Below are 27794 nucleotides of genomic sequence, written 5' to 3'. Positions count from 1 at the left end.
CGTAAATTCAATTTCAGACGCTTTTCTTATGTAACCAGAAGACATGATCACATCTTTTCAAGCAGGTGTAACCATTGTGATCCATGTCTTTTGTATTTCCAGCCTGAACTAATAAAATATGCAATACCTAGAAGTGACTGCAAAAACTGCATAGGGATTTCCATCCGCCCATCATCCTGTATCCTCTTCTGCTATTGGGAAAATCTAGAAGAACCAGATTGTGCATGGTTTGATTCCAGTTTAAGGAACTGGTTCTGATCTCCAGATCTTTCAATGGGGAGATGCCAATTAACTTTTAATGACCATCCCTTTTTTTTTTTTCTCCTGTGGCCCATTACAGTAATTGTAAAGAAGGAGAACATTGCAGTAAAAAAGTCTCTAGAAAAGTACTTGCAGTAAGGGAGGATACTTCTCAGTGGAATGAACTACATTTAGAAGTGCAAAGGTCAAAGTTGTGTACTTTAGGCCCCTGGTAAATACTCAAAGATGCTGAGGGATCTGATGCACAATCCCTGTGTATGGCAGGCAGTGTGATTGTGGGATCAGAGATCAGATCCCCATCACACCATATTGCCAATGCAGGGGAGCCTGGGATCATGATCCTGGGGTCCTCCTGCACTGCAAGTAGGAAGACAATCAGCTTCCCTATCAGATCTCAGCCTTGGAAGCTTATCAGATTCAAGGGCACTGATGTGCCCCAAGGCTGAGAACACTGATCAGCTGATTTCCACTCCCAGCCTGAGGGGAGCATGGGAGCCCTTGGCTCTGATGTGCTTCTGAGACTAGGAGCCTTAATCAGATGACACACTCAGACTCTGGGGCACAGCATGCTCAAAAAAGGCTCTGCTGCATCCCGAAGCACAGAACAGGTAGTTTGTGCTCCCAGCCTCCAGCTGATTGTAGGGTGTGTGGAACCCAATCCAGGTGCATGGGGATGAGGGAGTCAGTGTGGGCCAGGCCAGTGTGATCCTGATGTCTTGGGCCAGACCAAGGAGGTGTGTGGAGCCCAATCCAGTTGTGTGGGGACAGTGGAAGCAGGACAGAAAATTACTTGTAACAGGTTAAAATAGATTATGATATCACAGAACAGCAGTAACAACAAGTGCATGATCATCCAATGATGTTCACATTTTTTTTTTAATTATTTACAATGTGACACGAACATATATAATTTGTTCCTGGCTACAGATTTACCATATCATGCAGGAACTTTTAGAATCATTTCATAGCATTTTATGAATCAAAGAGTAAAATGACTATATAGTGAATGATTCAGAACCACTGGCATATTTTCAGGTGCTCTGTACGAACGCACATTTTTAAAAGCCAGTGATTTTTTAGTACTGAACTTTGTAAACCTAAAGTTAGAATTCCTCTGTCAGCTCACTAGGTCTATGGTGCAGTTTCTTGCTGATATGCTGCATCAGTAACAAGCCCCTAATGAATTCATTTATACATTTGCTTTGGGGGTTGGATGGGAAATTGCTTTTTTTTTAGAACAGGAAGAGGGGATCAAAGGAAAATAAGCCACTCTGACACTATTAGAAACTTTGAAAATTGACTTATTGAAAACAAAACAGCTTTGTTTACGAAACCTGATACATGCATAATTTATTTGTTTGAGCTATTTTGTAAATAGGAGGTTACACAGGAAGAAAATGTATAGTATATGAATATTATAGAGAATCTATAGGATGTGTTCTAAAATAAATCTTGGCCCATAAGTCAAATAGGATTTGCAAAAATGTAATTATGCTATAGTGGTCCAGAGTCAGAACCTTTAAACCAAATTCTGCAAGGCCTTATTCATAGGAAGAACCCCATTAAAGTCTATAAGGGCATTTTTATGACAACTTAGGACAGAAGTTTGTATCTACTCTCGGACAAATTTAATTTTCACACCAGCACATTGCTAAAAGGAATGACTTTTATGAGAAATGTGGATTACTATCCAAGGGTAGAATCTATCCCTTGTCCCAGTCAATATCTAGGCTATGAACAGACCACCTATCCCTTCCTGTGTTTGCAATTTTCCTTTTGAAGATCTTTCCAGGAGATTGACACAATTTCTGTTTTTTCTCCCTCAAGTTTCTTTTCATCACTTGTCATCCACTACAAGCATAAGATAAGCAGTTCTGCAGAGACAAGAATAATGCTGTAAACTAGATATATAACATGAATGTAGGAATTGTAATAATGAAGAGAAGCATCAAATTAACATACTCATACGGTGTGTCTAATGTGCCTTTGCTACTGTGCATTAAGTCTAGTACCTCTAATATGAGGTACTAGATAAAGGTGCAGTCACTTTGCTAATGTGCAGTAGCAAGGCAAATGTTTATTAAGTAACACTTAATGTGCAGTAGACTAAATCTATTGTGCATTAGCACATTAGCATGGTTTTTGCCATGACACACTAATGTGCAGCAGAACAGTCCACTGGACATTGCAGTGTCTCGTGTACATGTGCCCATTACACATCCTTTCTAAAAACTTCTTTCTAGACATCTTATACTGCTGCTTGCAGTTAAATTAATGTTTCTTTTAAATGTGAAAGCAGTCTCCATAGTCCATAGTGATCATCTATTTATTATTCTATTGTCATTTGTAAGAGGAGACAGACACCTTGCTGAATCCATGTGGAAATAGACTAGAACAACACATGTTTTACTATGCAGCATTTATATGTTCATAAGAAAGTGTCTCTATTTGTCAAATACTCTGACCTCGGTGAATATTAATCAAGTAGTATTGAAGGAACCAAGAGATAAAAACAATATTAATTAATGGAAAAACCACGGACCATTCATGTTAACTGTACTATGCTAGATTCCCGGCTTGAGTGGTGTAACTCCACTGGAGTCAATACAGCTGTGCTGATTTATCCAAGCAGAAAACCTCATCCTTTCTTTGAAATTACCTATATTATATTATTTTTAAAAAGTAAAGATTGTGAAATCCGTGTGATTGAACTGGAGAATATTTGGTTTCCAGACCTAGCCACCAAGTTAGAGGGATAACAGCCAAACAATACATCCTCCATGCAAGAAGATACAAGGTTCATGGCTGTTAATCACTGGCAGGGAAGAAAACTAGGAGAGTACATCAAGGGCTCAGTGAGCAATTGTTCACCAGGGCATCCGAAGGGGAAAACCAGGAGTAATGGCCACAAACCCCTGGAAGATCGATTCAGGCTAAACATTAGGAAAAACTTCTTCACAGTCAGGGTGTCCAGACTGTGGATTAAGTTCCCTCCAGAGGTGGTGCAATTGCCTACCCTGGAAATCTTCAAGAGGAGACTAGACAGTCACTTTGCTGGGGACACTTGACCCCCAGCTATCTTTCCTGCTTAGCACAAGGGGCTGGACCTGATTTTCTTCTAAGGTCCCTTTTGGCCTTACAATCTATGAATCTATGAATTTATGAAAGATCTAGGAGCTGCCAGCCAGCAGCTCGCTGGCACAGAACAATACATATCAGTGTCCATGGATCCAGGTTTTCCATTCACCATGGAAAAATGTGGTTAAATGCATATTTTCTCATTTTAAGGAGAAAATAGCAGATTTTCCCTTTAAGGACAAACATACAGGTGTTATCTGTTAACAGAGAAAAATGTGGAGAATGGTGTGTTTCTCTTTGCAGTCTGACAGAATGTCAGCCTGCAAGGGACTGGGGGGAGCGGGAAGAGGGTGATCAGGCAGGGGACAGCCAGGCAGCATGGAGAGCAGCTCCTGCAGCTCCCCACAGGTAAGTACCCCATAGTGAGGGAGGGAGGGATGGAGGGAGGGAGTTGGGGATGGCTGGGGTTGGGGATGCTGCCCAGCTGGGGTGGTGCATGGGGGTTGGGGCCTGGGGCCAGAGTTGGAATGCATAGCCACAGGGCCCAGCTGGGGATCACGGTGGAGCCAGGGGCCCCCGGGGGCTGGCTCCCCACCACTGTACACATTCCCAAGGTGGCATGGGGGGCCTGTGCCCCCCAGATTTCTGCATGGGGCAGGGGTGGATGTGGGCTGCCTGCTGCAGGCTTGGGGTTTCCCATCCTGGTACTTTCACCCTAGGGGACTCTGTAGCCCAGCAGATAGGACTCATGGGACTCATGGTGGCGGGGCAGAGTGGGGTGGTGAGGCTCAATGCTGTCACTGGGAGCCGCATGCCACCATAACAAGGCTCCCCCTTCCCACCCAGCAGCAGCGGGGGTGGCAGCATGGAATTGTGCCCCCTGCTGTTGCCAGGCAGGTAGGGAGTGCCTCACCATGGCAGTGCGGGGCTCCCAGGGGTAACATCAAGCCTCCCAACTCCACTCTGTCCTGCCGCACTGGGTCTTGCCCACTGGGCCATGGAGGTCCCTGGGGTGGGGGGGAGGGGAGAGCAGCAGGGTGAGGAGCCTGGAGCTCACAGCCACCAGCCCACATCCACCTTCCCCCATGGGCTCCACTCCAGCTGTGCCACCCACGTGAGAGGGGGAGCCAGGCTCCACACACTGCTTGGGCCACACCAGTTGCCAATTCCAATGGGCGGCAGCTGGGTTTAGAGCACTGCTTGCGGGTGACAGGCCAGGGTGTGTAGATTTGGATTGAGAGGTACTGGAAGAGCTGGGGAGCTGTGGCTTGGGAGTGAGGGGCAATGACATGGGCAGGGTACTATGTCAGGGCTGTTCAGTGCCATAACGCAGTGGAGGGGGTGGGGGTTAGCGGGCAGCCTCAGGTGGTCCCACATTCCTGGTGAGCGAATGGGTCAGGGGGAGCTCTGATTTTCCTTGATTAAAAAACCCCAAATTAAGCACCAAAATATATAGGTATTTAGAATTAATTTTATTATAGTGATTGAGGCGTGCTTTAAAATTGTAAATATATCAATAAAGCATTGTGTTCAACTGATACCTATATATATAGTGGTGTTTCATTTTAATTGTGAATTAAACATGGATTTGGATTTTTTTAATTAGATAACTTGCAATTTTTATCTGAGAATTTGTGATTTTAAAACAGAGAAAACCAGGATCCCTGGTAATGTCAAATGTCCAGTTCATTGATAACAGAGGAGTGTTGTTTGTAAAGAAGGAAAACAAAAGCAGAAATTATAGTATGTTGGTTGCAGAGCTGCATGGAAGAAATGTACTTTTCCTTCTCTCGATGATTTGAGACTAAAGATTCCAGGATAAATAAGTGGTTCAATTCTAGCTCAAATATAACAATATCAGTTTCCTGAATCATTGTAACTACTTCCCCAGCAGCAGTATTGAACCAATGTCCTGGCCTGGCCCTTAGGATATTATGTCACTGCAGAAGCTCTTTTTATAATTTGGCAAATTCCTAAAATGCTTTTCACAAGAAAAAGGTGGTACACCAGGTTTTGCCTGAGTTCTATCACCCTAACTTCCTGACATATTCACTTCCTGTTTTAAACTTTTATATAGTTTTGCTATGTTGTTTCAAACACTTGCTGTAATTTAACTTAAGGTGCTAACCTGTCAAAGGTAGATGACTGATTCCTATAGTTAAGAAGAGATTTGAAATCCATTGAGATGAAAAGCCCTAGAAATGCAATATCGCTATCTCAGAACTCAAGCTGACTGCATGTTGTGACATTTAATTACTACTTCCTACGTTCCCTATTAACCTTGGGCATCCAGGGAAGAAGTGCAGAAAGGAGAGTGATAGTTTAAATAACAGATACTGGTATTATAAATATACTGTAATAGGCAAGATCTGTAAAAAAAAAAAAATCCTTGATATTGGAGTCTATGCATATTTATCATTCTGTATCTAAATGGTTACAGTCAGCTGCTGTTAGTGCTATGCCATGAGAATAGAAACCCTTTTCACTCCTTGTTTTTAATCCCCTCTCCATATGATACCAAAAACCCTGTCTGTTATGGATATGTTTGTCTTTGTTCCTGGGGAGGGTGGAGATTTCAGGGCTTACTTGTTTGAAATCCATCTGTATACAACTCCCAGAGATTTCAGTTGGTGTTACAGGCACAGAAGGAAGAGTGAACTGGGTCCTTGAAGAATACATTAATACGAGGTCTAAGCCTGTACCCACTTCTGTATTCATAGGAACATTATAGTTCCACTCAGCAAGGAAGCAGGCAAGATCTTGGTCAGCATTTCAAATGGCTTGTCTGTACAACACAGAATCCAGATTTGCTGGGGCTCCTCACCATGTACAGAGTATGCTAACTGCTCTTGGGACCCATCCTGCTCACTCTGTGTGGAAACCCTTGGGTGTCTGGCCTCTAGGCTTCATATCTTTCTGGGGGTGGAATCGTGGAGTTCTCTTCTCATGTTCAGTTTTATTGTAGTCCTCAGGTACTAACCACAATTACCTTAGAAAGTTTGATTTAGCTCACATTCAGCTGTTCTGTTATTTCCAAAAAACAAAGAGGGTAGAAATCAATATTACTTATTCAAAGTAAAAGCATTTCAGAAATAAAATAACAGATCTTAATAAATAGTCTGTACACATGTCTAGCTTACTAGGTCTTTAATCATCTTCTACATAGGGATCCTAGTAGGTCAAAGCTTCCTACAGACAACCTGAGCCATTTAGGGTCTGGCTGGCATAGCCTTGTTCCTTAATTAACAAGTGGTTTCTTCTATGCATTAAGGATGTTGCCCTTAAAAAAAAAATCATGGTCCCAGCCTGGCAAGACAAGTTTATGTCTTCTCTGAAGACTCAAACTAAGATCTTCCCATAATTACTAATGTATTTTACATTAGATAGTCCTTGGATTAAAGTAGATATCATTCTGTCAGCAGGGAACAGAACCCAGGGCACCCCTCCTAGCAGTCTCACTGGGCTGTCTCATTGAGCTCCAGAAGCTTGACCAGTCTTTCTTGTGTTCTTTCTGGTGTCATGACTCTTGTATCTCTTTCTACAGAGAGGCCTAGAATATACATTAGAAACAGACTGTTCTATAGCTTGTTGGGTAGAGAACTCTTGGGATGTTGGAAACATGATCTTAAATGGGTTAGGTTGGGAGAAGAGCTTTGTTCCTGAATCATCTACTTCCTGGGTGGCTATTAGGCTATTATACAAAAGATGATATTCCCTGCTCCTCCAGTTTGAATTTAGGAGTGACAGTGGCTGTGTATCCTATACTTCATACATCTCAATGCAGTTAGAGTAAATTAGGCATGTTCTGAAAAAGAAGTGTAACTAAGGCAGGGCGAGCAAGCTACCAGCTTCCAGTGCCAATTTAGATGAGGTGTCAGAATGGTGGGTCCAGGGAGCCTGCGTGGTGGCAGCAGCAGACAGGTTGTGGGTATCCCATGCTGTTGCAGCAACAGCTCAACACCTCACCACACACACACATACACACTCACTAGCATCTTTCCCGAGGACACTGAAACTGCTAGTTATGCCTGTAGTCTTAAATTTCCTGATGGATTTTGCCTCCTTAGGACCTCTGTAGAATTTAGGTTCTGTGGGTTCAGGTACATAAGAGGCTTGCTCAAGCCAGGCGTATGAAAATTATTTTTTTGTGACTACCTAAATTCCAGCTAGATACCTGTAGTAGCAATCTGGATCTGACCTTAAGTCCAATTTTTACAAATTACTTAGGCATTTAAGAACTAAACTTTCATTAAGTCTTCAGCTTCTAAGTGACTTTCACTAACTACACATCTGCATTCAAGACCATGAACCATAACTCAGTGGCAATGTCGGTTCAGAAAGTCATCTATGATTAACTAACATGACCCAGAAATTATTTTTTAAAGATATCCTTGAGAGTATAATTCTTGCGCAGAGGGCTTTTACTGTCAGTCAGTTTAAACACCAAAAACAGTAAAAAGGGAAAATAAACTGAAGATACCTGAACTGACAAAGAGCTGTACTGACTTAAATTTATTTTCTTCTATTAAAATGTCAGCCAGAGAGACAGAGCAGAGTTTACCTTCCCTAGAGGACAACCAATTATGGGTATTAACAACTTCTGTGAAGAGATTCATTCACAGTTTGCCTTGTCTTAAGATGACAAGTGCATAGTAGGCTTCCAGTACTTAGTAGCATTAGCAAATCCAAAGCCAATGAATTAGTGCAAGAGTAGGCAAAGATGTGGGTGCATCAGCAAATATGCAAGCTGAAGGTCACATGTAGAGAAGGAAAAGCAAATGTCTTGGTCTTTGCATTAATGAAATGCAAAACAAATGACATTCACGCAAGTTTGTTTGTCCCATTAAAATCAGAAAGCCAAGAAATGTGAAGCAGTTCCAAGAGAGTGTTGATTGTTTTTTTTCTGAAATTGTGTTTATTTTATACTGTTTACATCATAAACATCAGCTAGACCCCAGAGTGAAAAACAAGTGTTTGCCTGGAACATACAGAAAAGCCTGAGTTTGTTTTGTATTGGGTTCCAAAATTAAAGCTATGTTTTGTTCTGTTTGTTTAATATATAATGACTTAAAGAACTATTATAAAATAAAACAAACATATTGGCAAACAATGTGTTTGGAATTGTCAAAGCATTGCAAGGGATTAAAACGTGTGGTTAAATGTCCCAGATTGCTTCAGCATTCAATCTTAAATAACATTTTCTGTGTGTGTTTGGATCCAAATGGCAGAACGGGACATTAATCCAATGGCAAGGAGTCCAAGACAACTCGGGACTCATTCTGTTGCAGCCTTCATCTGCCTTCGCAGCTGTTGAGATTCTAACATCTTCTTCCGCTTTTTCTGTTGTTGAGGACTTGTAGACTCATGGCTGGGGTCTGGGCAGGATTATTATAGTGGCAACCTTTAGTTGTCATGTCACAGCATCATCAAAGGATATACATGGCTTTTCAGGAGGGAAAGCATTGTGCCAGTGTCCCCACCACATCCTGCTGGTGCTACTGCTGCTTGGTCCATGACTGCTTATTCATCAGAGTTACCTCTGCTTACTTTGTAGCTAACCTTCCCTGAGGGTCATTCCTCTATCCACCACCTGTGAAGGCTCTTGGTAGCAGTACAGTTCTGCCACCTGAAAACTGTGTGGAAGCTGATGTGGTGTCAGAGATGTTCTTAGAATTCCACCAGCCTTTGATGAGGTGAGGAAAGCCATCAAGCAGATGAAGAATAAAAAGGCATTTGAAGTAGATAGATCATCCACTAAAATCTTCAAGCAGGGGGGAGAGGAGCTCACATTACAGCTTCGTGCCCTTGTCTTAAGGATTTGGAATAATGAGGAATCTTAGATGTCCTCAGGGACTCAATGATTGTGACAATGGAATGTAGTTTCTAACTGTGGAAATTACAGAGGGATCATCTTGCTGTCCACCGCAGGAAAGATCATTGTGAGAACCCTCCCAAACCATCTCCTTCCACTTGCTAAAGAGCTCCTTCTGGAATCTCACTGTGGGTTTACATCACCAAGAGGCACAACTGACATGATCACAGCTCTCCAACTGTAGAAAAAATGATGGGGACAACATAAACCTCTCTACATGGCCTTCTACATAGCAAACACCACAAGCACTGAAGCAATGATCATCCAACTTTAACGGGCCAGCCATGTCATCTGGATGTCCAACTCCAGATTTCTGAAGCAAGTTTTATTCTCCCAGCTCAAGAGGAGGGCAGAGAGAGCACTTCAAGGCCAACTTGAAAAAATGCATCATCAACATCAACTCATAGGAGACTATCACCCAGGACCTTCCCAAATGGAGAAAGAGTCTGCTGCAAGGATCTCAATACAAGAGGAGATGGAAAAGCAGGAGCAGCAGAAACTGTGTGTCACAGAATGAACCAAGAATCTGGAGCCACCCACCCCACATGGAAACGTGCACAAGTTGCAACAGAGTCTGCCAGTTGGCCTCATCAGCCATCTTTGGACCCACAGATAAGAAAATCATGGGAGACAATCATCCTTTACTGTGAGGGACTGCCAAAGAAGGATCCAAATAAACAGGAAATTAATGTATAAGATTCCTATTTAAAACTTTATTTTCCGTCAATCAGTTTTAAGTTCATAAAATTAAAATACAAAGCATTTTAAAAGATTCCAAAAAAACGTTCTTAGCATTTTCCAGTAATTAATTAAACATTGTTTTCAATGTTAAAACTAGCCAGGTAAATAGTTGAAAATGGCCAACATAAAAGAAGCTATTTTTTTTTTACACCACATAAAGATCTGGCCCTAAGTATGATTTCCATAAGTCAGAGGCTTGCCCAGGTCTTGGCCAAAGGAAATATTTGAAAAATGTGAATAATAAACCATCTCTAGACTGTAAATGAGACAATTTAGCTTAGGGAAACATTATTTTCATTTAGATGTTTGTGTAAAATGGTATTTTATTGTCAGATTTGTGCTGTAAGATGTCTCAGTTTTACCAGAAGAAATGATCACAGCTGAGATGTGCATCTGCATGTTGCATAAGACCTTTGTAAAACTGTATGACCACACTTGTGTTTTAGCATCTTAAGGAAGCTAAAAAGGTTTAAATTAAAACACATAACACTATAGTGAACAGTTGTAAAATCCAAAAGTGAATTTCAAGTAGTGTATGTATTAACGAATTTAAAAGCTAAGCAAGTAGCCATACAGTAAGCATACGTGTGGTCTCTACTCCTACTAGTACCTTTAGTGCTATAATTTTGAAGTAGCTATACAGTTATGGAACTACTGCTATACTATAATGGCAATAGTGCAGCCATACTTTGAGCCCCCCATCATTTTCATTAACCAGGTCCTGGCACAATACTTAATTATACGCTAAATAACAAATAGTACCAACTGTACAGATGTAAAACACTTCATTTTGATTATCTGATTTACAAGGTAATTTGAAGCCTGTATGGAAAATATATATATATTCTGCTCTTAGCTGTCAAAAACAGTGAACTCTTATCGTCTGTGTAATTGTGAATCAAAGTTTGGTTGATTTATTCATAGCAGCTAAGCAGTGCATGTCTAATCTGCTGTGCACTATGCTGAAAATTTACCCTGAGGGTCTGATAGGCAAGTTACCCTTGTGAGACTATACAAACAGCCACAAGCTGATTTAAGTTTTAAGTTACAATGAAACCCACATCCAAACATAAAGCAAATTGATACTAATAACTTAACCGTCCACATCAATGCTAGCTTCAGCTTTTGTAGAAAAAAGGCTGCCCCAAGCTTATTGTCTGTTTTTACTTTCTTCACTTTAGACAGTGTAAGACCAGTGAGGGGAAAATGGTTTCTAGTTTTGCAGAGCAATTCACTGAAGTTAGCCTTAGAGGGATATTATAGGAAATCAGGAAAGCCTAGGACGACCTTTCTTTCTTTCTCTCATCCTCCCTCATATCCTGTAACAAAAACTCCACACATGATACTCCAGGGAACTTGTTACAAGCTAAATAAAACAGGAAATATCTGTAAAAAGCAGTTTAAGGATTGAAATGGGGCACAATAATAAAGGTCAACACAAGGAAACTGAGACTAATATATGCCTTCTCTTCTGCAACATAAGAAAGATTATTTTAATCGAAGGACCCTAGGATGAGTATTCTGTATCTACCAAATCCTATAGTCCTTGAAGTAAATGATAAAAAATAGGAGCACAATCAATAGAGCTACAGAGAGGAGATAAGGCCTCTGAAATATTCTCAGGTCGAATGTGTCTGAGTCATTTGGAGAAAAAATCTCCTGGAAAAACAAAACAAAATAGCTGCTTAAATATAGATACAATCAAAACAATACTGGGTGAAAGGGATACAGTATTTTAAAATGCCTGAGTCAGTATGACTTGTATTTTAATCGTTTGTGTGTTTTTCTTGATCTCTGTTTATTCTAGGGTTTTGGGTTGTAGTCATGTTGGTCTAAGGACACAGGCAGGCAAGGTTCTTTGAGTAGACGTGATATCTTTCATTAGATCAACTGAGTAGTTGGAAAAAAGTTCTTAGCAAGCTTTAGGGTGCAATCACCCTTCTTCAGGCATTGGCAGTCTCTGCTGTTCTGAGACTCCAAGGAATGAGACAAGCTAAAAGTGTGGTAGGATGTCAGTGAGAATGTAAATAAGTAGAAATTAGAAAGACAGAAGTTAAAGCAGGGAAGGGAGGGGGAAGAAAGTGGGGTAGAGGCCAAAGCAAGACACTACATCTTAAAACATCTAAAAAATTATATGATTTGATATACATAAGCAAACCTACCACTTGTGCCACATTTCACCACAGTAAATAAGCACCTAGGTTGTTTCAAGCACAGTCTAAATCCTTATATTACTTCTGTGCATTCTCTTAGCACAGCCTTTTGCAATCTTTTGCCATTGTAGGCTGCTGCTTTCAGCCCTGCTGCTTTTGGGCTATATCCCCCACACCTCCTTAGCTATTAGTAGATGTTGTGAAGGGAATAACTAGAAAAAGAGAGGTGCTAGGACCCTGAGGATGCCTCCTTTGCTGCAGCTGAGAGAGAAACTGAATGTGACTGGCTGTAAGACCCTGGGGGTGCCTCTGCTGTTGTGGCTGGAGTGTGCTGCAGATTCTCTGAGACACCATGGGCTGGATCCAGTCTCCTCCCAAGCTAGATCCTTGCTGACCTGTACCTTAGCAGCTATCATGAACCCGTCTTGTGATGGCTGAAAAGCCAACCAGTCTAAACTCCTCTAGCACAACATCCACTACTAATCTCTGAAGGCCTGATTCTCAGGAGCACTTGCAGCTCCCATTGTGTACATTTGAAATTGTAGGTGCTCAACAATTCTGACAATCTGGTGCGTAGGCCCCTGGCAGATGTTGCACATAAATGAGATTAACCTGTTAATTGCACCATAATTAATAACCCTACCACATGTTCAGGAAATTAATGGTGAAACCAAACAGGAAACCAGCCACTAAAATATTCCAGCCAATATGTGTACAAGTTTTTCAGCTGGTTTTCATTGTGCCTTAAACTTAACACATGGTTGGAGAGCCTTGCCATGCAACCCAATGTCAGCTCCTTGGTAGGGTTTGGTTGACAGCTGCCGCCATGTCAGCAGGCTGGCAGCTGCACAGTGCAGCCCTGCATCGGGATGCACCTTGTGGTTTTCAGGATGCCAAAGCATGGAGAGTCATCAGTGGACTGCGTTGTCAGGCTACAGGAGCCGTGGGGTTCACCTCAACCTCTCATGGTGCTTGACTTGTCTTGCAAGCACCGTGTCTTGCTCCACAGTTCTCAATAGAATTTTATCAATATAATTTATGTTGCTAAAATGTCACCCTTTTCTGCATGATAACATGGAGTGATGATCTATATCTAATCCATGTTCTTTTTTTGTTTCTTAGAAATGTTATAGATTGACTCTTGTTCTAGACAGGTATTTGGATTCATTTTTAATAAATGACACCTTTCCGGTTCAGATACTTCTTTTGCCAGTGTACAGAATCACCAGGAGCAGGGTGCCTCTTGAGTTCTATTTATCGGCTGGATAGGATGCCAAAATGTCAATCCATTGCTCATTTCCAAAATCTCCACAACCCATTAGTTGTCTACTGACTCTTAATGCTGACAAGTTGCATGAAAAGTTTATGTACTGTTCACCATATGTGCTGCAACTTCTTGTCTTGCTGTCAATGGTTGTATTATTTTCCATCTTTATCTCAAGTGTTGTGCTCAGTGACTAGGTCGGAAAGTGATAATTACTTCCCCATTGCAGACACAGACTGATTTACATATTTGTCAAGGGGAAACTGGATAGCTCGGAGCTTATCACAGAAACATTTGAATATTTATAACCTGAAATCTACAGAAGCTAAAATTAAGACATGGATGTCTTGGTCTTAATTATTGTACTAAGGCATGATTTTACCCAAAGTCAGTGAGGTTTTTTTGAAATCAGATCAGTGCATTAAAAGGTTTAATAGGGTGTCTCCTGACCCCCCACTTTTTATACCTAACTTAAAATCAGTATTTAAGCACAGGTAAATTGATTTCTAGCTTGTGGATGCTGATATGCAGAAATAGCTTTTTTTTTCCTTTTCTCCATAAAGGAGAACTCATACTGTTTAAGCTCCAAGGTGGTTTTGAACTGTGGAAAGATACCCCTGAATTCAAATCCTATCATGAAAGAAACTGTCTCTACAAGACCACCTACATAGTCACTGTATAGGTGTCTGGTGTGCGGGCCGGGCGCGAGCCGGGCCCTTTTTCGTGCTGCACGCGGGCTGTGGCCAGCAGCCCAGGCATGCGGGGTCGGAGAGAGGGGTGCGACAAGCTAGAATTAGGCACAGACTCATAGCAGTAGTTTCAAAGATTGTTTACTTACACCAGAGATGGTCATGGTGTAGGCTGGAAAACTTGCTTGAGTTGCAGTTACAGACAAAGACAACACGAACAGTCACGTGGAGTTTGCTAGGCTCCACGGAAACAGAGCTCCGGATGCTCTGGGTGAGCGCGCCACCAAAATCGGACTCGTAGATACGTCTTATAAAATTTTGTCGCTCGAAGACGGGAAGAGGTGGGCGATGGATCAAGTTGCCAAGCTCCCCTGAATCTCACACAGGGGTCTTTATTTCCCTGCCATGTACCCAGAGTCCCCATGAGATGGATGTGGAGTCCTCTTCAGCTTGGGCGGAAACCGCTCAAGCCTCTTATACGGCTAACAGGCCAATCGTTAGCTGCCACGTGGGAATAATTTAGAACTGGCCAATAACGGGACACAAATTTGCATATGGGTGGTGGGAACTCTTTTGCACCGTGCATTTCTCTTGCAACTTGAGCAATGCACCCTGCAAAGGAAGCTGCAAATAGGCGAGAAACTTGTCCCTGCACTGGAGTCTTCCTCTGCAATAGGAAACTCCAGCGTGCAATGAAGCTGCAACCTGGCGGGGATAATTCTGGTGCCGAAGCACACACAAAATCATACCTTTGGGTTATGACATCTGGCACCAATACCTTCTCAAGGAAGAAAGTGGCCCCTTAAGCCTCCTTGCATTTTAAACACATTTCAATCCATGTTTAAATTCCCAATTTCTTCCCTATTTCTCAGACAGAAAGAACTTTTCATCATCTGACTTCGTGATCCCCAGGAATTCCTGTGCAAGATTGGGTCCCTCAGGACATGAGAGCTTGCCCAGTTTTCCCCACTTACCCAGACACATCCCGAGAGTCCCCCACGGGCTTTCTCCACTTACTTTAGATTCCAGGGGCAGGTCTGAGTAAGTGGGTCCCCAGGTCCTGTGCATCTATGCAGGGACTCATGTAGGCTTTCCCCGCTTACAGAAATACTTCCCTGGAGCTCTTGGGGCTAGCCTTCCAAGTGGGGAACCACAGCTTCCCCATTTGTATAGAGGCACCCCAAAATTGCCTAAGGTGCTTCTCTTTAAAAAAGGAAAGCTGGGCAGGTGCTTCAGGACTTTGAGGGAGCCCTCAAGCCACCAGACCAATTTCCCAGGGTCACTGGAGAGTTTGGGTGACTTAAGCTGTCCACACTTTTCATAGAGCTAATAAATGTCTACAGCAAATAAAACAGCAGAATTCATTACTAGCTTTTGTCAGACCACTGACTTACTTGCCTCTGATGTGGTGAGACAAAGGTTAGGGACACCTATTTACTCACCACTTGTGCTGCCATCAAAATTGTTATGGCAGCCCAAATGTGACATCAGGCAAAGTATGTTTCTATCCTCAGTTACCAGTGGACATTAAAAAATGAATGAGCTGATAGCTCTGAAAAGACTAACCAGGCCAGTGACCTGTCTCTTTGTATCTGGAAGGTGAGGCAATTATTCTTTCTAAGTCACCCTTGCAGAGTCACAACACGCATGCAATAGCTTAAGTAGGAGAAAGAGAAAGGATAAAGGGTCTGCATGAACTCTAGGCATGTGTGCAGAGGGGACCAAGATTGGATTCTAAGGCTAAGCTTTATTTTTTAATTGTATGGATAATGTTCTTGGATTCTTCCTTTTAAAGAGAAGCAAACAACATTGTTAAACATGCATATATATTCTAGAGACTTACCTGGAAGTAGCTTCATTAATTACTTTTGAAATTGGTTTCCTGAAGCAAAAATTCAGATACATTGGTAAACAATTTCTTAATGTTTTCCAGTGTTTGTATATTGTTTTCTCAAGAAATGTGAAGGAGATTTGATCTGTACTAGATTTGAATGCAATGGGAGTTTTGTAAGATTCAGAACTGCAGAATTGGTTTCAATGTGAAGGATGTGATTCAGCTGGATTTTATATTGGGTTAACCTGAATAAGGCTGTAGAGATGAAACCTCTCATTCTCAATGTCATCCTGGAGAACAAAGGCAATCTCCAATCAGCTGTACTCTGCTATCACTCCATATAAATTGATGACATTACACTTTAAGATCTGTTCTGAAAACCAGCATTTTAAAATATTACTTGAAGCAAGAGTGAAAAGCAGTATATAAAGTGGACCCTAAAAGGATATTTTCCTTTGGACATTTTGATGGGGAGCTTTTTTCCTGAACTTTAAAGCAGCATTAAATCTATTAATTAAAGCAATGTCAAATAATATTTTTAATGACTTAATTAATGTTCTCTCAAATTAAAATGAAGCAAGTATACACAATGCTCCAGGAAGAGTGAAAGCAATTGAGATTTTGGGCTAAGATTGATCTTTCCCTCCTGAGGTGGCAGTGTTGGGAAGAACTCAGCCTTAAAACAAAAGGCCCAGTTCCAAGTCCTCTCTAAGGCAGATAAGTATAAGTAGGCTTTTCTCTCCGAATATGCTCACAAGAGGTCTACTGTCAGGGTTACAAGTAGCATGTAGAGAGTCAAAGCTTAACCCTAGAGTGTCATAACTCAGGAAGTCAGGAACAGTCAAGATTAAGGAAGTGAGGGTCCCAACTAGAATCAGGAGCAGATGGCTGAGGCCTGTAAGGTCTAAGGATGTAAGCAGTCACCCTGGGTAACAAGTGTGCAGGGAGGAAGCAGAAGAGAATGGTGATGTCAAACAGGCTGTAATCCAGAATGCAATCACTAGTTAGGTGATGTGGATCAGGCAGCTATAACTGTACAGAACTAGGATACAGATGATCAAGCTAAGCCAGGTGTCAGACAACAAAGACCCAGCAAAGCAGCCTGAAAGTACAGATATGTTGGCTTGAATCTGGAGCAAGAAGGTGGGAACAAGGACGAAACAGGAAACCAACATCCTAGAAACAGGGAACCAGGAACAAACCAGAAGGACCTTACAACTGGGACACTAACATGGCACAATTAGGCAGAGAGGTACTAGTCATATTGAGTAGCATACTGAGCGCTGAAAAATCTGCTATTTATAAACTGGGAACCATGCCCATTGCCTATACAGGCAACTGGGACCAGCTGGGGATAGGGGTCATGTTATAAAACCAGTGGCAGCCAGGCCCTTCAGGTAACCTGGGCCAGCTGAAGGCAGTTTAGCTGGCTTCTGCTGCATATTGCAAAAGTTGATTACAGGTTTAATAGTGCTATAATTATATGGCTTACTTTTTCTGCAGTTGTAAGTGTTGCTCTCTTCCATGCTTCCACAAAAGCCCATCTAAGATTGTAACCCATTTAACTCATCTTGTTAACCTTCTGGTACATACATTGCACCTCCCTGAGCCTTTACACTTATGATTATTAGAGTTGGCTTAATTTATATATTTTGGTGAATCTATTCAATAAACAAGTATGGGAAATATAAACCTAAAAGGAAATTTTTAAAAAGTTATGAATAATTGAAAAAGGGGAATTAAAAGAAACAAAGAAAGAAAGATTTTCAAAGTGACATAAAATGTGCATGAAAGAGATTTATAGTCACCTACAATGTCTTTTTTGTTGCCATTTTGAATCCTAATAAGATGTAAGTGTATAAGTGTATGGCTCATATTAACAGTAGCCACATTATTCACATACATTTTAATGAGCTTTATCTCACAGTAACACACATCTTATTACATATTTATATACTGCTCATCCCAAAAGATAGCAATATTCAAGATAAAAATAGAAATGCAAGTTGTGTTTTATTTTTTTTGTGACACCTATTCACAACAGCAGAACTTGTTTGGAATGCTATTTTGAGCCAATCTGTATGAAAAAAGATACTGCTAGTGTGGCAGGGTTACCTATCTTCACCCATTTCCTCAGGCTTAGAGAACTGCCAAAGTGATTGGTGGGGCAAACCTACCAATCAGAGATCAAAAGGGGAGAAGCCTTGGGAGGAGTCCACCCACCCCTACATCGGGGCGAGGTGAGGAGCAGACCTAACTGAAGACTGCACTCCACCTCCTCCTGATTGGCCAGTCTTCAATCTTGGGGCCGACCCCCAGAAGGGTATATAAGGACAGCACACGGGTGAGACAAGGAAAAGAGAAGAAAGAAGAAGCTGAGGCTGAGCTACCCAGAGGGCACTTCCAGTTACCCTGAAGAGCCCGAAGACTCTGCCATTGGACCGGAGCGGCAGACGGCCGTGTCCCCAACCCCTCGCTGCTAGAGAGCATAGCGAGCTGGTGCAGGCGTTGCTGCATGGATGATCCAAGAGGGACTGGGACCTTGGGAGCTGCTCGAGGTGGCTCTGATCTCCAACCCCGGCACGAGGCTAGACTGTGCAGGCATCACTGCACAGAGGGTCCAAGAAGGAGGTATATAAGAGTAGGAGAGCTATTTATAGTTGGAGACCTGAGCTCAAGGCAGCTCAGGTCTCCAACCCTAGCACGAGGCTGGCACCGGTCCAGACGCTGCTGCACGGTGAGTCATTGTTGGGCTGAGTTCCTTTGGAGGGGGCAGGCCCCATTCCCCACTGCCAGGTGTGAGGGCCGGTAGGCAGCGGAGGCTCCACAGTGCAGCAGGCCTGTACTGGAGCCCCAGCCCTAGGCTAGACAGCTCAGGCCCACAACCTGCTGAGAAGGCTGAGCCATTCACCCCACACAGGGACTGAGACCGAGCACCCGCTGCAGGAGCCGCTTGTCTAGCCGGGGACGAAACACCGGGAATCCTTGCTGAACTCTACTCACTGGGAAGTGTGAGTTCTCAGAAAAGGCGTTCCCCACTGGGGAGGGACACAGTGGATAGCCCCATCAGAGTGGGTTTATACTAGAGAGGGGGAGATTCCTCTAGAGGAGGTGGGTATTTCGGATTACCACAGCTTAGATTTTGGAGTGTTTATTAATTGCTTGTTGTCTTTTCTATTCTGGAGAGTTTATTAACTGTTTATTGTGCTTTATATTTTGAGGGTGCTTACCCATCAATTGGGACATACCCTCTGAAGATCCGTGGGTGAAGTTTCTCCTGTGGGTCTTGAGGACTGCTATACTTACCTGTTCTGTTATTTGTTGACTTGAAATGTATTATATGTAAATATTTATCTTTATCACCTATCCAGTTTATTCTATCCCTTCCCTTTTTATTCTGCATCTGAATAAACCATGTATATAGTTAAGGTATTGTATCCTGGTCTTCCTCTATACAGGCACCAGAGAAGGGGAAGCTGCGAGCAAACTGCAGTTTCCATCTTCAGCACATAACACCCTGCTGACCATCCCCTTCTATTGGAAAGGGGGGGTACACACCCCAGTACACCTGAGTTACATTAGGAATAAGTTATGCTTTTAGCATTTATTAATCTCAACGTAAAATAATCAGCCAAAGTTTTGTTGTTACTTTATTATTGCCCTGGATAAGGGCAAAAGCATGGTGAAATTGAACTTTAATATCCTTGTAATAATAAAAATGATAATAGTAATAGTAATGCTAATAATATTTTTTTTAAATGTGGATTGTGCTAGGATGGGAAATTTCAGAATGTTTCCTGTTTTGTCCCATCTTAGTTAGGAAAATGAAGATACTTTTTTCATTCACACAGAAAAAGTAATCCTAGTTCTAATTTTCCATTTGATATGCTTTCAGTTAACTATTTTAAAATGAGCTATTGTATGCTGTTGATTGTTATTTTTTTTTATTTTACTTGCATGCTATTTTAAGTGCTAGATTGGCAAAACATATATTATTCATTAAGAAAGCCAACTTTCAGATAAATGTATTGGCACAGACCATCTTGCCCATCCTACCTTTGAACATGTACACTATCCTGATCTAATCATGTGCTACATTGCTTTTGGAATGCATCACCACCACTGGCCACAGCTGCTTAACAAGCATAACCTCCCCAAAAGTCTCAAAAGCAAATGATTTATCAGGTGGAGCTGCCCGAGCTGTCACTCAAATCATTCATTCCTCCAACCTACTAGCTTTAAAATATCAGTCTTTATAACAGATTTTCCATAGTTCTTTTGGGAAATTTCAACTCTCATACAGTTTAAAAAAAAAAAAAAAGTTCTCCTACTCTTATATACCTCCTTTTCTTCTATTTTACAAAATAAAACAATAGACTACTTATTTAACTGGTTATGTCCTTTTATTTGGTCCCAGACATGGAGGTTTGTAAGAAATGAAGGAATTCAACAGCTTCTAGAGCAGTGATTTGAATAAACTGTAACCTGAAAGAGGATTTATTAACACTAGTATGAGGTAACAACTTCTAATCAGGATGATGATGGAAGAAAGCCATTACAATCTAAGAACTGTTTAAGTAACCTCACTCCCATTGTAATGGCTTCTATATTTCTAGGTTCTTATGCCAGTTTAGATGTAATGTTACACTTAGATCATACTAAGGGCACTTAAAACTCAAGCATCCGCATGTTAAAGCTTATTAACTCGTGCCAAGTTATATTCTCTGCCCTGGTTCACCACTCCTCTAGTGGCAAGCTGGAGGCTGTGCATGCAAGAAATGATATTAACCCTTAACATGCAATTGCTTGCAGCACATCGATTTAACATTCCTCAAATTTGTGTAACTTCACTCTTACTCAACATACAAGCTAGGGCATTAGCTGATGATTCAGTTCTTAGTGCACAGGTGAACAAAATAAAATTATCATTCAAATTGCTACCCTTCTTGCCTGTTCAAGCAGAAAGGGCAAAGAGAGAATGGTCACCAAGACTGCACTATATATATTGTTGTTACTTATGCTGTATCTTTTCTTTGGTCATCTTCCAGGGTCAATAATTCTTCACTTCTAACTACTATATAATTCATGTCAGCAAATGAAAAAATATCTCTTTCTCATTACACTTAAAACCCCTTAAAAGAAAACCTCAGGCTGTGTGAAGCAGTCTTTAAATAGGTGTCAGTGTAATTTATGCATACTGAAAGGCCCCTTTGCGATGCCAAAGCAGCATAAGGTGCAGCTTCTGTAAATGAAAATCAGACCCAAGATGCCTTCAGCTCTCAGAGCATATCCAAGTGGATTCGCCTGTAAAATCTGTCTGTTCATTTTTACTTGTTCTCTACTTCACTAAGAGTCTATTTTGATAGGACCAGAAAGCACTTCTCCAGTTTTGACTCCTTGGCAGTGGCTAGCTAATGAAACTATATTTCCTTCTGATGCAGTTCTAATACTTCTCTCTTTTTCTTTGAAATGTCGTATTCTAACTGTAAAGAAAGAGATGCACCTCTTCTACAGGTTTCTGTGTCAAAAGCTCCACTGATACACAGTTAACTCAACTCTCCACACTGTGATGCTCTCAGCTATTTTCACCAGTTTGAAATTCCTTGGTGTGTGGGTTTTTTTTTTTTTGATGAAAAGCAACTGCTTCCAAAGGTCACCACTTCTCCCTCGGCCATCCCTTTCCTCTGATGTGCACAAAACTTCTCATGTTGCACTTCAAGAAACTGTGCAGCAATCAAACCAAGTTTTGTGTGGTTTTCCTGAATGTATGATAAGCATGGTGCTATGTGCTATATATAATATTTTAAGTGAAAGTATTGTAAAATTAATAGTGTAAAATATTTATATTGTTCAGATTAAATGGAACATTTAACATCTGTGGATTTGTTTTTTTGGGGGGGTTGGTTAGGTCAAATTCTGGATGCGTTAGAAAAAAGGGATCTGAGCAACAAGACAGTTGTGTACTTCACATCAGACCAGGGGGCCCACCTGGAAGAAGTATCTAATACTGGAGAAGTTCATGGAGGATATAATGGAATATATAGAGGTGAGCATTCCCACATTAAGTGCATCAGTGTATGTCAGAAATTATTTATACTATATTTTGAGTCCAAAATTTTAAATACTCTTGCCTTCTGAATATTAAGCTTCTAGGATAGGGACAAAAATTACTCCTAAACTGGTATAAGTGATAAGGTAACCAGTTTAAATCTGTAATGCAACAGAAGTTCAGTGCATATCAACTACTTTTAAAATGGCTGAAACTGGTTTAAAATAAACCTGGATGGATATAGTATCAGACTTAAGTAATAAATAGGTTTATTGAACTTCTGTTCCAGATCCCCTCCAAATTCAAGTTAACTCACAGCCCCCCCAACATCCCAGGATGCTTTGCACCACCCCTGCAAACCCCACTCTCTCTCCCTCCCCACAAGGTTGGACAGGCTAGCTTAGGCCCAGCCTGTCTGCTCCAGTTGAGCAGGGAGGCTTGCTTTAGCACTTCTTGGCTTCTGGTCTGGGCCACTGCAGGCATGTGGTTGCCTTTCCAGAATCAAAAGTGAATGTGTTCACTTGTCTATTTGGTTCAATCTATACAACTTAGACTAACCTGCAAAGATTGAATTGATTCAGCCTTGGAGTTTTTGACTGTCTGTACTTAGCCCTAAGGTCCATAATGATAAATCATATTAGGTATCTAAATATAAATGGCTTGATTGTAAAAAATAAAAATAAAAAATTGAACATCTCCAGCTCCATTGGATTTCTGGTTATATAGCACTTCAACAAATACTTGTAAATTGACTAGAGGTCCAGGAAGAAAAGTCAGTACAACAACCTGAAATGCATGTTGTGAGATAATAGGGGAAAGAGGAGGTATCAAGAAGGGAGTCCTGTAAATCATTAGTGGCTGTAAGCAGGAGCTAAAGATGAGTCAACAGATTAAGCCAAATAGAGAGAGGAGAGGTGAGGGATAAGGACAGATTCCAAAGTGGCATCTATGGGAAGTGGAAGAAGAGGGAGACACAAAACCAGATCATAGCAGGGACATAAAAAATGAAAGAGGATGTCCTTGTTTCAAAAGGAAACACAATATGACTGATTTTTTTCACACTGAAAATACTGAGACAATCACTGCATGCCTCCAATTGAAGAAATCCTGTTGATGCTTGAGATCATTGGTACATTTGCCTTATTGTGATAGGATCTACTATATATGAGATCACATCACTATAACTTTTTAAATAGGATATGGTATATGTTGTAGCAATAAAATCCTATCTTAACAAGTGATCATTGAGGTATGGTGGGTGGGGGGTTCATTCCCTCTTTTCATATATTCCTGTCATAATATCCCTTGCCGAGTGATTTGACTTCAACCAATAAAAATAAATAAATGTAGTACATACATTTCAGCCAAAAGGTTATATTATTATGAAGGACAAACTACTTCTGGATAGGAGGAAAATGAGAAGGGGAAAAACATGGAAGAAACATAGGAGGAGGAAGATTTCCTTATAATTGTCCAAAACTCAGAAAAGAGTTGGTCATGTTCAGGAAACAGAGGGAAGAGATTTTAGAATATAAATCGGGGAGAGAAACTGCAAAAGAGGAGCAGTGAGAAAACTGTTTTAGTTCTGTTTGCTTTTGAAGTTGTTACTTATACCAGGAACTGGTACAGGTCTTCATTTACCCCATAGGAACAATGGGTGTACAGCTGCTCTGAAAATCAGACTTGTAATGTTTTCAGTAAGCTTCACTTCCATCAAAAAAAAGAGAAAAACACTTAGTTTTTACTTGGACAAGATTGAATCTCTCTGTTTTTTCGGGGTGGGGTGGGGTTCAAAATCTTGACTTACTTTTCAACCCATCCTACTTTGCGACCCCCACCCCACCTTAAAAAACTAAGAAAAAAAAGAACAAAAGAGGGAACTTGAATATAAGCCTGTAACTTTGCAAGTTATAACTTTGTAGATAGGGTATCACACTGCATGTGGATCTGATTTCAGAAAAGCAGAATAATGACATTAATTCTCAGCCATTAGATAGGACTTTACATATTCAAAGACCATAGTAGTACATACTTGTAGCTGTAGGCATGGCCTGAAGTATTTTGAAAGCTCTAAAAAGGTTAGAATTATAGACTGTCAGAGATAAGTTATGAGAAAAAAGATGAATTAATTGGGGAATGTACCTGTCTTTAGAACTATCATGTAATGGCATATTTTCCAGCCATTTTATGTGTAGTATTTTATTTATACTTGTTAAACAACAGTCACAAATTTGAAACAGATCTTAGTTTAATCAATACAGATTTGATGGATAGAATCAACAAAAAACATAGGATGCTTGAATACGTGATGAAAATTGGCCATTTTTGCAGTTTAATTGCATCACACTGTACACATGCAGGGATTTTTTATAATTTAAATGAGGTTGCTACATTGCAAACTGAACCACATCTGCATGTAGTTTAGTTTGCAATGTAGCTATTTGTAATTTTGCCGTCTTTTGACAGCTCACTCCCCCGCTCAGGAGAGGCGAGTTGAAGGCAGAAGCAGTGAGAGGCCTGATCCTTTTTTTCTTTTTCACAGATCCTGCCCACATCTCCCAGAGCCAGGGGGTGAGCTGCCAGGCTGAGTGGCCCCTGAGCTGCAGAGGGCCCCAGTTCTTTCTTCTGCAGTGGTGGTGCCTCTTGGGGTCACCCAGGCAGGTTACTAGCAGGCGCTTGCTGCCCTGCTCATGCTCAGAGAACAGCTGGATCAGGCTGGGTGCTGTGGAGCCTGCCCACCTCTCCCACAGCTGGGGTCAAGCTGCAGGCAGGTCCTGAGTGTGGGGACCCTGGGCCTTCCCTTTATTGTGGCACTGCCCCCTGGGTAGCACTTGCCCATTAGCAAACCACCCAGGTGGCCCTGGGGGGGGTGCCGCCACCATGGAGGAAAGGACCCACCCCCCACAGCTCAGGGTCTGCTCAGCCAACTGGCAACTTATCCGCCAGCTGTGAGAGATACAGGCATGCTCCGCAGGGGGAAAAAAAAGGATTGGGCCCCTCACTGTTAATGGTGATGGAAGCCACTGAATTGAAACAGTGGGTTTTTAATCATCACAGTTAAAAACCCACCATTTCAATTTAGGGGACTAAAGCCCTGTCACGTGTACCAGTCGCCAGAATGGACACTTTTTCTTTCAAAATGAATTATCATGTGATTTACAGATGTGTCATAAGGTAAGCTGATAAATACACCAGCCCTGGCTAGTAGCAATGGCAGCAGCTCAGCCCAGCCCCAGAGCTGGGGCTAGAGGTGCTGTACCCCACCACTACCATGCCAGGTTGTGCCCAGAGAACCCTTGCCCAGGGCTGGAGCAAGGGCAAGTGGTGGGGAAGCGAGGGGCAGGGGGCTGAGGCTGCAATGGCAGTCCAGTCATGGGAGGCAGAGGCTACAGCAGGGGGAGACAGAGCAGGAGGGGCAGGCAGCACCCAGAACTCCAGCCCCAGCCCTGAGTCGGGGACGGAGCTGGAGCAGCTGCCTGCTCCCGCTACCACCACCTCGAATTTGATTCCAAGATGAGGCATTTCCCCCTATATAGTGTGTGTGTGTGTGTGTGTGTGTGTGTGTGTGTGTAGGGGGGAAGCCCCTCATCTTGGAATCAAATAAATATGGTATTTTGGCAGATTTTAAAAAACAGTGGATTATACTGCTCTTCACCAAATCGAGAGGTCTCTTTTTAACTTATTGGTATGCCATTCTTCATTTTCAAGAGGGCACTTGTGAAAATGAACACTGATATACATAATCTATTACTTTTATGTAAAGACCCACGTTTCCATAATCAATCATATACATGCAAATTGGTGTGCAAGACCTGTGTAAATTTGGATGGCTGACTTTATGAACATCAGCCTTGCTAAAATACCAGGCACTTGATAAAGTATGTGTAGAAAATTCTCAGGACAAGAAAGCTATCCATCTTGCCCTTGTGCACGTACATATATATTGGAATTTAGAGCCTCTGATTATTATCTTACTAAAACTGAAAGATGAGGATATACTTTTTAAGGAGATACCTCACTATGTATCATAGCTCAATATTTTGTATTTCAATATATGAAAATGTAACTATGAATTGAACCACTTAACCTTCTTATCAGATGTAGCAATTCACTCAGCAATAAATGGTTCTGTCCCCAGTCAAAACCTCTTAATAGATCTTCACAATTTGAACCCACTTATTTGTTGATACACAGCCAAAACAATAGCAATAATAAAATTTATGAGCTGTTTGGCTGGAGTGACTGGCACTACTCACTAAATTACAAGAAGATGACATCACTTGTCTTGTGTTTTGAAAGTTCATGTTCTGATTATAGTCTAATATCTGAAAAGATTAGTACCAGGAGAAAGTACAGGCCAGATTTATTAAGCAGTTAATTGTTAACCTAAATAACTTTGTAACCTGCGGATTCTGCTGTTTCACTACTAAGTCTCCTTGCCACATGTTTAGCAAATATATTAATCAGTGTTGAACCTAATACTTTGAGGCATCTTGCAGTTAACATTATGACATGAGGAAAATTGATCAATTATTTCTTCTTGGTTTCCTCCTTTTGGCCACTTTTTGATCCATGACTGCCTACTTAAGTTTTTTTTAGATGTGTCTTGTGAAGGCTCTTATCTCTTTTTAAAATCTAACTTGTGCTAATCTGTAAGTCTTCAGAATAGTGAGACAGTAGGCATTTTTCTTAGGAACTCAGCAGAGTTCTTCCTTGAGTTCCTTAAAAATTCTTGGATGTTTGCTATGATGCTAATCAGGCCCAGTTTCTTATTGCTTTAAATAATCACTTTATTCCAGCACCATTTCTGTTCTGTCTCCAACTCCTTTGACTACTCCATCTTTATTACCTTTGCATTGGACCCATCAATATTTGGAAGCTTATTGATTCAGGCGTGCTTCAAAATCTATTAGGTTTTTTTTTCTATACATTTTTTCAATTAGTTCTTCAAATTCCATATTCACTCTCATGATGTCCTTAATACAGATTGCTTGCTTTAAATCAGGGTTATCCAACTGGTAGCTTATAGGCTACATGTGGGCTGGAAAGGATACATTTGCAGGCCCCAGGCTCCTGCCTGGCTGCTGATCCTATCCCCATCACTCTGGGTGCAACAGCAGCCAGAGTCCTGGGCTCCCTCTCCCTCTTCCAGCTTTCACTGCCTGCTCCCACCTCATGGATTTCATTTCCCCAACATCTTGTCAACACTTCCTCTACTATGGCTAAGATGTGTTTCCCCCTCTAAGGTGTTCCTCTGCCTGAAGCCATTGCCACCAGGTTATTTAACTACTATGCAGCACTTGGTGTTAACATTCGCAGAAGCCATACCATCTACTGTAAATTATGGTGGCAGGAGAACCTGACCTAATTTCATGATAGGGTAGACTGGGCTTTTTAACCCTGGTTGGCAGCCAGTCTAGGACTGGAGCCTCCACCAGATGGACAAATCGATAACCCGCTTTGCTCTGGCAGCTTCTGCAGCCAAGCTGATTCCAAACATACTGGCACCTGCTTTTCCTTTGGATTAAACCATTAAGGCCAAGAGTAAAACACTAGTGTGTGGGCAGTCCAGTGTTTCCATATACACTGCCCAGGATTTTGCACCCTGGACAGGTCAATCTAACTTGGCTTTATCTTTCAAATGGGGGCTCAACATAAAATGCAGTACTTACTAGTTATAAATCCAGGTCATTTGGTGAAAAACAGGATACAGGCCAGTCGCATCATACGCGCATTTAACTTGCACAAATTCACCTATACGCGGGGTGGGAGGGGGGTGGGGCTTGAGTTTGCACGTGGCGCTGTCGCTTACCTGGAGGCCCATTATGGCGGGGGCGGCCCACCTCCCCCCAA

At 41.6% G+C, this 27794-nt stretch overlaps 1 protein-coding gene across 2 annotated transcripts in view; it reads left to right on the top strand.

Annotated features, from left to right (window-relative positions):
• STS (steroid sulfatase) overlaps positions 1 to 27794 on the top strand; it is a 172850-nt gene that overhangs the window by 77977 nt on the left and 67079 nt on the right. For both annotated transcript variants that reach the window (XM_006031320.2, XM_025212962.1), the window contains one exon: positions 21801 to 21938. In XM_006031320.2, the coding sequence (XP_006031382.1) occupies positions 21801 to 21938 (138 nt within the window). The remainder of the gene's footprint in view (positions 1 to 21800; positions 21939 to 27794) is intronic.

The sequence above is a fragment of the Alligator sinensis genome, unplaced genomic scaffold, assembly GCF_000455745.1.
Source record: "Alligator sinensis unplaced genomic scaffold, ASM45574v1 scaffold956_1, whole genome shotgun sequence".
Taxonomy (NCBI): domain Eukaryota; kingdom Metazoa; phylum Chordata; order Crocodylia; family Alligatoridae; genus Alligator; species Alligator sinensis.
Note: the sequence above shows the minus strand (reverse complement) of the source record. Positions and strands in the feature narration are given on the sequence as shown.